We start from the raw sequence: 13,015 nt of genomic DNA, 5'->3' as shown, positions 1-13,015 counted from the left end.
TAATAAAGCAGCAATAATAGCTAATTAATGATCGATTTATTCGATGAAAGACCATAAAGTAAAAAGTTACCATAATTTTGTCCATTGAAAAATAAAAAAAGTACGCAATTTTTTAAACAATAAAATTAGATTGCCCAGTTTCATGGTAGACACAATAATAATAAAAAAATAATAAACTTTATAGCATTCAATTCAAGTAATACAGCTTATTTTTAGAATAGTTTAATAAGTTGGTATAATTGTGGTCACTACTGTACATTTATATAACAATTAATTATGAGAATTGCACAGTATTTCAATAAAGAAACAACTGTATAAAAAAAGACTTTGATATTTGAATATTTGAACAAGTATAAAGTTTTCACAAAAATGTATTATCCTCCAGAATTTGAGGGAAGAGTACTTTGAAGTAATGAATCCAAGTTCAATAGAATAGTATCAGATGGTGAACAATACGTTCCTAGTCTTTCAAATAAAAGTTTAGACCCTAAATGCATTATAAAAACACGGTAGAGAAAACGTTATTGTTTGGGTTCCTTTTCTTGACATGGTATAGAACCACTGCGGTGAAAAATATATAATGGAACCATTTGTCAACGATAATTTACCAGTTACATGGATTGATGATCCAAAACATGCGTTCAGAAAATTGGTTAAATAAATAATCGTTGGAGTTCTGGACTGGCCAGCGCTAAATCCAGACCTAAATCCAATTAAAAAATTATGGAACAACCTAAAGCCTTCATTAAAACACCAAAATCCATCAATTTAGATGAATTATGGTCATTAATTGAAAATTGTGGTATTTAATTTCAAAGTACCATTGCCAATATCTTGTTGAATCTATAAGTCAATGTGTACCACTGACAGCCACATTTAAGTAGAAAATATTCTGATTTATATATAAAGTGAATAATTGTAGAAAGAATATACTGTAATTATAAAATATTTTAATGTTTGATTTTGTAATATTACAAATGTTTTCTCTGTATATACTACAAATTTTGTATGTAGAACTTTGTGAATTCATAATAACTTTATTGTTTTCGCATTTAAGCAAATATTGAACAATTATACACATTAACATTACAGCGTTAATTTATCATAATTGTTAGCTCAAAATAGACCAATTGACATGACAAAATAATTGTAAAAAACCCGCCAAACAAAATCCCCCCGCATTTTTAAGAACCTTGTACGACATCCCCCGACTATCGCCACAATTACGAGCTAAAAATCTAATTAACACGAATTAGCGACACAATATAAATTGACAGGATGTATTGACACAAATCTTTACACTGAAATACCAAGAAACGATAACAATGATTCACTTTTCCTTCGCCCCATTGCGACGTTCGTGTAAAATGTGACCTTTAGAAATCAGGTAAATTCCGAAAGATGAAATATCAGAGCGACATTCCTTTAGAAACTATGATAATGCCATAGCACAAAAAAACAGGCACAAAAGCGAGATAAAAAGACTTGTTCTATTTGTGAATCATTTCCACTGTGTTCCTGGGTGGTTGCAACGCATTTGTTGTTTGTTCAATTAATCCTAAAATTTCCACAAATGGTGGAGATATCGTTAAACAAACAAAACATTGAATTTATAGACATTACATTAACACTGATTACCTCATTTACTCCAAATTTAATAAATTGCTGATTTCTATCAATAAATAAAATATTAATAGAGTGAAGTTTCATTGATAACTTTTAAATGAAACAAGGTACTGATATATGATAGAATAAAAAATGTGAAAGGTCAATTTAATTAAATTTTGACATACAACTGACGTGTGCTAAAGTGCCCAATACCATACGGGCAGTATCAACTATTTTTGTTTAATGGACAAGATGATCTTGTGACATCTCATTTGAAAGGTGTTTTTATTCTCTATTAAGTGATATTTTGATGGCTAAAATCAGTTTTAGGAATGTGACGTTTATTATCACTTGTCAGTAATTATTTATATTGAACCCAAATTACTTTAATTCAGATATTCTGCCTATTCCCTTTTTAATAATTCTTTTAGTTCTCTGAATAACTCAACTGGATTAAAAACGAAGTATAATTTCAGCATAGAATTTCAAATTAATTAATCAATATCCTCATATATTGAATCTTTTTCGTAAAATTGCCCATACAAAATTACTTTTATATTATATAAATCTATTGTAATAGTTGAACTTTACCTAGAAATAAGTAATTTTTTTTTGTTCAACAACTTATCCCATAATAAGCGTTAAAATAATTGTAAAGTTAACAATTTTATTAGTAAATAAAAGTTATTTTTATGTATTTCCAAGTCTGCAATTTTCTATTGACATATAATTATATTAAATAATCAAATTCACAAGAAACTTTTGTAAGTACTTTTTATAAACCAAAATATTAGACGTAATATTCAAAAATTATTTTAAAAAATCCATTTAATACACATCAGAATTGTACGAGTGAAAAATACTTTATAAAATCTGTGCCAAAAGAAAACAATACAGATTTGTTGCTAAAATAATTAACTTACCTCTCATTTGTAAACCTTTTCGTATGACTATTTTTGTTAAATTTGAGTGGAAAGAAAACGAAATTAGATTTTAAGAAATTTATTGATATCTAATAAATATATTGACAGATATAACAGAAATCAAAATAATACATATTCATACATTTACATATAGCACATCCACAGTGAGTGCTGAAGATAAATAAGGGAGTAAAAGGCTGAGTTCAGCAAAATAATTTTCGTGGACTAAAGGTAGGGTAAGTTGTAAGGTAAGATAGGCGAGGTACCTAACAGGCATCTTTTAATGTACGTATAAAGAGGTATATTTATGATTTGGAGATTTTGAAAAATGGACGAGAATATAAAAAAAGAAATAATACAAACTAAAGCATGTTATTAAATAATAATTTTAATAATCAACCAGCTAGAACATAAAAAAAATTATGAAATTTCAAAAAAATCTTCATGAGGGGGATTGATGTATGTTTATATAAAATAAAAAACCATTTTTAAGAAATATAAAAATAAACAAATAAAAGAATGACATTTAATCACACAACTTACAGCTGAATAAAAGTATTTAGCTTACTCAAACAGTTTTAAGTTGTTTGGGAATTTTAGCTGGTTGGGATGGATCACGTGAATTTAACGACTTTGACTTATCTCCAAAGATATGCTCCTTTTACATAAATCTATCATAATTATTTGAATTATGCCTAATTAGATGTATTCAATAAACAAATTTATTAAAGGACTACGTGAACTAAACAATTATCAACAATCATAGTAAAAATTAAATGCAATAATATCCACAATGAACGTTAAAATTATTGTAAAGTTAACAATTTTATTAGCAAATAAAAGTTCTTTATATCTATTTTCAATTCTGCAATTTTCTATTGACATGTAATTACATTAAATAATCAAATTCACAAGAAACTTATGTACGTCCTTTTTATAAACCAAAATATTAGACGTAATAATATTCAAAATTTATTTTAAAAAAATCCACTCAATGCACGTCAAAATTGTACGAGTGAAAATACTCCATAAAATCTGTGCCAAAAGAAAACAATACAGATTTGTTGCCAATGTAAAAAATAATTAACTTACCTCTCACCACTCATAACATTTTCGTATGACTGCTCTTGTTAAATTTGGGTAGAATGAAAACAAAATGAAGATTTTGAAAAATTTATTGATATCTGACAAATATATTGACAGATACAACAGAAAACAAATAGAGCTTGATAGCAGTTTATTTTAATACATATTCATACATTTATATATAGCACATCCAAAGTGAGTGTTGACGGTAAATAAGGGAGTAAAAGGCTGACCTCAGCCCTTTATGGGGCATGCAGCGGAGTGCAAAATAATTTTCGTGGACTAAAGGTATGTTGGTAAGGTAAGGTAGGTAAGGTAGGTAAGGTATAGGCATCTTTTAATGTATGTATAAAGAGGTATAGGTATGATTTGGAGATTTTGAACAATGGACGAGAATATAAAAAAAAGAAATAATACAAACTAAAACATGTTATTAAATAATAATTTTAATAGTTAACAAGTTAGAACTTAAAAAAATGCTGAAATTTCAAATAAATCTTCATCAGGGAGGAGATAGATGTATGTTTATATAAAATAAAAAACCATTTTTAAAAAATATAAAAACAAACAGATGAAAGAATTGACATTTAATCACACAACTTACAGCTGAACAAAAATATATGGCTTACTCAAATAGTTTTAAGTTGTTGCGGAATTTTAGCTGGTTGTGTGATCACGTGAATTTAACGACTTTTACATATCTCCTAAAAACATTGTTAAATATCAAAAGTTTCAATCATATGAAACTTAAAACTGTCAATGAAACTTCACAAACAAGTTCCACGGATACGTTAACTTACATGAAATTTCATTTTTAACGAATAATTTTAAAAACGGACGCACACTTCAGTTATCACCAGCTTCTTGCTGCTCATCTGCTTCACCCTGTAACAAACATTACGAAAATCAATATTAATTCCACCATAAATATTAACTACGCAAATTTACGTCACTTTAATGTTTACGCTTTTGTTATAAATCGTGACACCTGATTGTTTATCATGTGCAAACAAACGTCAAAAACGTTCAAATACAAATATTTGTTCAAACAACAAAATTAATTAAAGTTTCTCTTACCTGTGTGTCACTTGTCCATAACGTAAGGTTATCTCTGAGCAGCTGCATGATGAGGGTACTGTCCTTGTATGAATCTTCATTCAGTGTGTCCAGCTCGGCTATTGCATCATCAAATGCCTAAGCAAAAACAATTGTCAGTCACTGGGCCAAAATTTGACAATATTTTTTAGTTATCTATTTGCAAATCACTAATTGTTACTAGTTCTTAAATGCAATAACTACTTTAAATAAATGTGAGTTAGTAATAAATAAACAGGCAGAATTACATGTAATTGTTAAGTCACTCCAAAAAAACAATAGTCACACTAACAGTAATTATACATTAACAACCTGTTTGGCCAGATGACAGGCACGAGCCGGCGAATTTATTATTTCATAATAGAACACCGAGAAATTTAAGGCGAGTCCAAGTCTTATTGGGTGTGTCGACTGCATTTTCGACTTTGCTATATCGAAGGCTTCCTGATATGCCTTTTGTGAATCCTCTACCACTTCTACACAAGAAAAATACAATTATATAAACTGTTTTTTCTCTCTAGAGGCGTACAAGAATAAACACAACCATAACAGTTGTGCAAATCCTCGTATTAATTCATTAAACAAAAACAAAAGCAACTAAAGCACAAATAATGAAGTGTGTCCAAAGTGACCGGGAAACGTTCCATGTAATTCTGCCCCCTGTGAAAGACGTGGATAAATAAAATTATTAACCTGTTTCGCTAACTGACAAGCTTTGTCCGGCGAATTTAAAATCTCGTAATAGAAAACTGAGAAATTAAGCGCCAGGCCCAATCTGATTGGATGTGTGGGTGTCATTTTGGCCTTTGAGATTTCGAAAGCATCCTGGTACGCTTTCTGTGAATAGTCCACAACCGCTGAAATAACGCAAATCAGTCATGGTTAAATCGATACGGACGCCGGGTAGGGGGGGCTTTTGTTTTGTGGGATAAATCGATACAAGCAACTTCCATGTATAAAACGTGAACGTGAAAAACGATCGAATTCGATACTTACTGTTCCTTGTGTCGCCTGTGGCCACCTCGGCGAGGTACCTGTAGTAATCGCCCTTCATTTTAAGGTAGAATACTTTTGATTCAGCGTTACTTGCTTTGGGAATCAAGTATTTGTCCAAGAGACCCTGCAACAAGAAAAAAACCTTCGGTTATTTATGCCCAAGTGCACGAGCGAATTTATTTATAACGTCGGGAGAATTCAGTGATAAAACTTGTCTTCAAAATTTCTCGGAAGAACGAAAGTTATATTAGAGCATCATGTGTGAAATAATGAGATTTGGAATGCGACTCGGTTCAAGTTTATAAATAGATCGGTCGCGGAATTTCGTTAACCGATGTGTTCTAGAATAATAAAAACTTGGTAATTGATGAATTATCTGTTTTTAAGTGGGTTTAGTTTGAACAATTATTCGGTGATTATTCAAGTTTAATTTTATACATCTATTAAAAAAGTTTTCGACGAAGGAAATGAGTCATGGGGACTAATAAACCGTTAGTGATTCATATTGCTAACGTAAGTTTCATTCATAGTAGCAGTCACTCGATAAACAATGAACCAACTGATTGTTCAGTATGGTATTTTTAAGGAAAATTTACTTAAATACTCATATTTTGTGAGTTTTATAATGAATCGTAAGACTGACTTAAGTAAATTATAACTTAAGATGGATAAACCATCTATAAAACTTCATACTGTGTAATATTTTAATTTTGTATTGAAGCTAAGTTATCGTAGTATCTACTGTATATTCTAAACTAAGACAATTTATCAATTTTAATAAAAATTTAATAGAAATTGATCCCCTACAGTTCGTAAAACTGGAGGCACTTTTTAATAAAGTATAATTTAACACATTATGAATTTGCTTTGTTATCAACATTTTAGACATTAAACAAAAAAGTAAATTATAAAGTCTAATCCAGTCAGTACAAAAATTAGAAACTATTATACCTCAATTTTCCATCAGTAGTTCAAGATTGAAAAATAAATTAAATACGTTGCTGGATATCATTAAATTTTTCAATTTAGGTTCATAATGTGCTCACTGCTTGCCTGACCTTTCAGGGAACTCAATTTACTTCACAAACTCCAATATATTGAAGTTGCCTTTCGTAACTTTAAAGTTATTATAGGAAATTATAACTGAAAGGAATGATTTTCCTCATTTAATTGAGATTCAGTGTTCAATGTAAATACATATAAAGCACTTAAAATAGTAACAGCAAAAATCAATAATTTGATCAAGAATAGAAACGAATTCAAGTAGTTTTTGTTATTCATGTACTTTATCAGTAAGAAACTAACTGAAGTAGCTGATTTGTAACAAAAAATAAAAACTGAAAGTGAGGACACCTCAATATTTTAAGAAATTAAACTAAAAAAACCTTGTAAATGATTGTTTAGGTATTAGTGTGTAATTGTTTGTTCAAAAAGATTTTAACTAATGAAAAATAAATAGAATGGAATCTGAATAAACTGAACTTCAGAGGAAATGGAAGTAAATTATAATGTATAATCCGGTTACAAAAATCAGCTCAATTTTCCATTAGTAGTTCAAAATCAAAGAATAAATTAAATGGGTTATTGGATGTCATTAAATTTTTCAGTTTAGGTTCTTAATGTGTTCACTGCTGCATTTTATTGAGATCAAACATCCAACGTAAATACAAATGAGGGATTATCAAATAAAGCACTTGAGAAGATATGTTATCAAAATTAATGGAAATTTATCAGGAAACTATTCTAAGCACATTGTTATCTAACGTATTATTGCAAAATCATTTCAGCTTTACAGCTTACAAGATTTGAATCTTAACCAAGCACTTTTAATACTTATTTGAACAATAGTAACAGTAAAACTCAATAATTTGATCAAGCATAGAAATTAATTCAAGTCGTAGTGACTCATGTACTTTATCAGTAACAAACTAACTGAAGTAGTTGATGTGTCATAAAAAATTAAAGTTGCAAGTGAGGACATCCCAAAATTTTAATAAATTAAACTAAAATATAACTTGTAAATGATTGTTTAAGTTATTAGTGTTTGTTCAACAACATTTTAATTAATGAAATATAAATGAGTGGATCCTGAGTGAAAGGAATTTCAGGGAAATGCTAATTACTAAATCAGCTTATTAAGACTTCATGATATAAATATTTTATGACAACAGTCAAATGAAGTAAATTACAACGTACAATTTAGTTGTTTACAAAAATTATAAATTATTATCACCTCAATATTCCATCAGTAGTTCAAAATTAAAGAATAAATTAAATAAGTTGCTGGATATAATTAAATCTTTCAATTTAGGTTCATAGTAATGTGTTCACTGCTTGCCAGACCTTTCAGGGAACTCAATTTACTTCACCAACTTAAATATACTGAAACTGCCTTTTTTAACTTTCGAGTCATGTAAACAGGAAGTTATGACTGAAAGGAATGGTTTTTCTCTTTTTAATGAGATCCAACTTTTAATGTAAATACAAATATTGCTATCAAAATTAACTTAAGTTTATTAGGAAACTGCTCTCAACACATTATTCTTGTGTATCATTGGAAAATCATTTCAGGCTACAGTTCACAAGATTTGAATCTTAACCAAGCACTTTTAATACATTCTAATAATACTAACAAAAATGAATAAATTGATCAAGTATAGAAATTAAATCGAGTAGTTTTTGTTATTTTATTAATGACTCATGTACTAAATGAGAAAGCTGATGTGTCAAAAAGTGAGGACACTTCAATATTTTAATAAATTAAACCAAAAAGTAACTTGTAAATGATTATTTAGTTATTAGTGTGTAAATGTTTGTTCAAAGATTTTAATTAATACAGGGGAACCTAAATAAATCTAATTTGAGGGGAAATGTTAATTACTAAATCAGCTTATTAAGACTTCATGATAAAAAGATTTTATGAAGTCACAATGAAGTAAATTATAATGTATGATCTAGTCAGTTACTAAAATTAACAAATTATTATCACCTTAATTTTCTATCAGTAGTTCAAGATTGAAGAACAAATTAAATACGTTGCTGGATATCATTAAATTTATCAATTTGGGTTCATAATATGTTCACTGCTTGCCTGACCTTTCAAGGAACTGAATTTACTTCAGAAACTTCTATATATTGAAGGTGCCTTTTGTAACTTTCAAGTTATAGTGTAAACAGGAAATTATAACTGAAAGAAATGATGTTTCTTATTTTGTTGAGTTCCAGTTTTCAATGTAAATACAAGTAGAGCACTTAAAAAGATATGTTATCAATATTAACAGAAATTTATTAGGAAACTGCTCTTAGCACATTGTTATCTAACGTATTATTGCAAAATCATTTCAGCTTTACAGTTTACAAGATTTGAATCTTAACTGAGGACTTGTAATACATATTCAAACAACAGTAACTGTAAAAATCAATAATTTGATCAAGTATAGAAATAAATTCAAGTGGTTTTTGTTATTCTAGTAATGACTCATAAACTAACTGAAGTAACTGATGTGTGACAAAAATTAAGAACTGAAAGTGAGGACACACCCCAATTGTATGTAGAAAGTGTTGTATACTTACAAGAACATCATCACAAATCTCCCTCAGCTCCTTCTCGACCTTTTCCCGGTATTCTTTGGCCATTTGTTGTTTCCTTTCCGAACCCTCAGTCTTTTGTTCAATTGAAGAGATGACCCTCCACGAGGACCTTCTGGCGCCGACGACGTTTTTGTAGGCGACGGACAGGAGGTTCCTTTCCTCATTGCTGAGCTCGACCCCGGTTTCGGTTACGGACTTCATGGCCGACGCCATATCATCGTACCTTTCGGCTTGCTCAGCAAGCTTTGCCCGTTGGACTAGCTCGTCTTTATCAGGGACAGACATTTTGTGCTAATTCTAATCTGCGAAAACAAAAAAAAAAACTACGTTACTAAAATGCACCGAAAAAGTGATAAAAAACGAGGCCGGAAGGCCCGAAGGTGCGGGGAGAGGGTTGAGTTGGTTCTATTTATAGAGACGCGATCTACCTTCGGCCGCCCCGGTTAAAACTAATTTCCACCCCTTGTCGATAAACGAGGATGCAGCGACACCGGCCCCAAACTGAGTGTGCTCTCGAAAGCGGCGAACGTTTTACAATATGGCGTCTAGCCACACCTTTCACCAACTAAATGCGTAGTAGCCAACCGAAAAAATCTACCACAACGCCGACACCACCACACCACCGCCGCCAACCCGCGGGCCCGGGACGTCGAAATGCGGACGCACGACGTCCGCGGCCCCGGGGCTTCGCCCCCCGTTAACCGGTTTGGAAACGGTCGTGCACTCGTGTAGGCAGACATGATACATCCGAATGGAATTTCACCCGGTCGCTAAGCGACACGGCAAAAGCGTTAGCCGATTTTTCATCACGGTGAAAACCCAAGCCATTAGTTTGCCCACAAATCGAAGCCCAAACGACGACCGGGGCCGTTTCGATTTGAAAATTTGAAGGTCAACCGTACGTGCGTCCGAATACCGGGCGACCGAAACCCGGTTTTTTACCGAAAAACCGCCGTTCCAACTCAAAAACCGAATAAAAACCACCACGCCCAACCGCAAAGGCACACAAACAACCAAACGACTTACAATTTAATTCAATAATTTAGTTAAGAAACTTCGTGCCAGCCGACTTAAACGACTTGCATGTACGCCACAGGAGGACTAGAACACGACTACACCGGATCGATGCGGGGTTCACAAACCGTCGTTCACGGACTTTGCAATGGCGGCCGCCGCACCGATCCGCACCCGGACACAAGCCCCGCATTTCGTTCGGACAAAAAACCATACCCCCGTGTTCCTAACACAGAACGCACCGTACGCATTTTTCCGTTTCTAAATCCACACACCGACACTAAAACAACATAATCCATTCCGTACTCACCGTTTGGTTGCCTCCGCCGATGGTTTTACACCCGAAAATGAGAACCACACTTATCTACCTCGAGCGGCAATTCGGTAATAAAAAGGAGACAGACGCAGGTCCGGCCCGGGTCATCCTTATTGAACGACAGAGAGGCGAATAGGCGACGTTGCCGCGTCGGACGCGACGCGCGAAATTCGGAATGATCGGCGACGAGGCCGTGCGGATTGATTTATCCGAACGGACGGACGAAAATTTCGCGTTTCGGCGTTTCCACGATGGAAACGACGAACGACGCCTTGTGATCGTCGTGTTATAAGATTGCGAAATTATGATTTTTTTGATTGATTTTGATTGATATAGTACGAGGTAAATTGGAATTTGGTGGTTTCGTATCGATTTTTTAAATTAATAATACATTTTGTTCCCATGGGATACGTGTAATAAAATCACGTTAAACAAAATCATTGGAACGCGACGAGGTGATCAATGTTAATTTTGTGCTTTCTATGGAGCTTTAATGGCGCATTGATTTTATGCCCAAAACAAAGACACCATCAAAATGAACATTACTGAAATTATTAATCATTTTATTGTACGAAAACTTTGATTATCAACCTTTGAATGTGAACTAAACATAAATATACAATATAAATAACAAAAAATATGGCACTAAACTCAAAAATTTAGTTTTATAAATTGCAAAGGTATTTTTATTATTTAAAATTTTAAAAAGGTTTAATTTATTTGACTTCAGGACTACAGTGATTTTAACTGTATGATGAATTTTATTTACAAACATGTTGTTGATTTTCGGTTAATAGCTTTAATATCTATTTGTTATTTACAACAATTGAAATTATTATCACTGCAAATTTAATCATCAAATGTTTTTTCCTCAATAATTTTTCAAAATACTATATTCGTTAATTTATTTGAAAAAGGGAAACATAATATTTGGCATATATCAAAAGATATAAAATATATTGATCGTTGGTAACCCTCTAAATTATAATTAATTTAATGCAATTTATTTTATATATTTAACCTTGAAAAAATTAAAATGGGGTATATTAAAAATTTTTATATTAATTATAGAAATTAAAAACACAAAACACAAGTTTTATTCATTACTTAAAAATTGATTTAATTAATCTAGTTACGATGTAAGTTTTATGAAATTAGTTCACAACGTCAATTAAATATTATTTTTTATAAAGATGTAATGGATTTTAATTATTTTTTGTTTCAGTAACTCAATTCTTGACATATCGATTTGTAAATACTCAAGATAAAATCAATTGTGAAGTAATTTGATTTCTAGTAATCTTTGAAAATTTTATTAAATTTTAACGAATAATTTATTTTAAAACTGTAAATTTTGAAAGAAATTTTGTTAAAAAATTAAATATATTTTATAGTTTTTTTTTAATAAAATATAACATAGAAAAACTATATTTTTTATTTTGCTTCTCTTTAAATAAATGAAAATTAAAAATATAGTATAGATACTAAAACAATTTTTTTTCACCTTGATAAACTTATTTAAATAAAATGAAACATACAAAAAGCTTTAGTTTTTTACCTTTATTGATATAATAAAAATAAGTATCAATAGAATATTAGATATAAAATATATTAATCCTTAATAACTAGATTAAGTCATTTAATTTAAATAAAAAGGGGCTAAATTACAGTTTTTTAAATTAATTCTAAAAAAATTTGATTTAATTATTATTTAATACCAAAAAAACAAAATCTCATTTATTACTTAAAAATTGATTTTATTAATCTAGTTGGGACGTAAAATTAATTCACAACATTAAAATCAGTTGCCCTTAGTACAGAATTAAGATATTAGATTTTGACAAATATTATTTATTATTTTTTCCTTGAGATGATCAAGATTAATATCAAGGGAATATTAGATACAAAATACATTTAATTTAAATCAATCTATTTTATTTAATACTTTTAGATAGGAAAAGTGAAATTGAAGTTTAAAAAGGATTAAATCATATTTTTTAAAATTAATTATAGAAAATTTAATTTAATTATTACTTAATATCAAGATAATATTAAAACTAAATCTCATTCATTGGGTAAAAATTGTTTTTATTAATCTAGTTAGGATGTAAATTTTATACAAATTTAATGCACAACGGTAAATCAGTTATAATTACATTGAATCTTAATAATCTTTTAGGATATCATGAGATTTGCACAAATATTTTATTTTAAAATTACGAATATTGAAAATTTTGTTTCCTGTGTGTATTCCTGCTTAATAAAATTTATTTATTTATAAATGAAATGTACTAAAGCTTTAATTTTTTCCCTTTACTAAAATAATCAAGATAAATATTAAAAATTAAATAAAATAAAAATTAAAATTATTACTAATTTTTAAAAT

General features: G+C 30.1%; 1 protein-coding gene across 4 annotated transcripts; it reads right to left on the bottom strand.

Annotated features, from left to right (window-relative positions):
- Positions 1 to 3,690: 3,690 nt before the first annotated feature.
- On the bottom strand, positions 3,691 to 10,777 carry LOC109594907 (14-3-3 protein zeta). Of its 4 annotated transcripts, none has more exons than XM_020010174.2 (6): positions 10,624 to 10,777; positions 9,282 to 9,601; positions 5,709 to 5,832; positions 5,406 to 5,569; positions 4,695 to 4,811; positions 3,691 to 4,502 (listed from the first exon to the last, which is right to left on the bottom strand). In XM_020010174.2, exons 2-6 carry the CDS (start codon positions 9,582 to 9,584, stop codon positions 4,464 to 4,466), a joined length of 747 nt encoding a protein of 248 aa, XP_019865733.1. In that variant the 5' UTR covers positions 9,585 to 9,601; positions 10,624 to 10,777; the 3' UTR covers positions 3,691 to 4,463. The 4 variants fall into 4 exon arrangements, with proteins under 4 accessions (XP_019865733.1, XP_049817933.1, XP_049817931.1 ...); XM_049961976.1 differs by lacking the exons at positions 5,406 to 5,569; positions 10,624 to 10,777 and adding exons at positions 5,025 to 5,188; positions 10,326 to 10,483; XM_049961974.1 differs by lacking the exon at positions 10,624 to 10,777 and adding an exon at positions 10,326 to 10,482.
- Between the last annotated feature and the right edge of the window lie 2,238 nt (positions 10,778 to 13,015).

The sequence above is a fragment of the Aethina tumida genome, chromosome 1, assembly GCF_024364675.1.
Source record: "Aethina tumida isolate Nest 87 chromosome 1, icAetTumi1.1, whole genome shotgun sequence".
NCBI lineage: Eukaryota > Metazoa > Arthropoda > Insecta > Coleoptera > Nitidulidae > Aethina > Aethina tumida.
Note: the sequence above shows the minus strand (reverse complement) of the source record. Positions and strands in the feature narration are given on the sequence as shown.

Coding starts and splice junctions, on each gene's coding strand:
- LOC109594907 (XM_020010174.2), bottom strand. CDS start 9,584: ATGTCTGTCCCTGATAAAGACGAGCTAGTCCAACGGGCAAAGCTTGCT. Junction 5,570..5,708: donor CACAGGCGACACAAGGAACA/GTAAGTATCGAA, acceptor GCGTTATTTCAG/CGGTTGTGGACTATTCACAG. Junction 4,812..5,405: donor CTTGTCAGTTAGCGAAACAG/GTTAATAATTTT, acceptor GTTTTTGCTTAG/GCATTTGATGATGCAATAGC.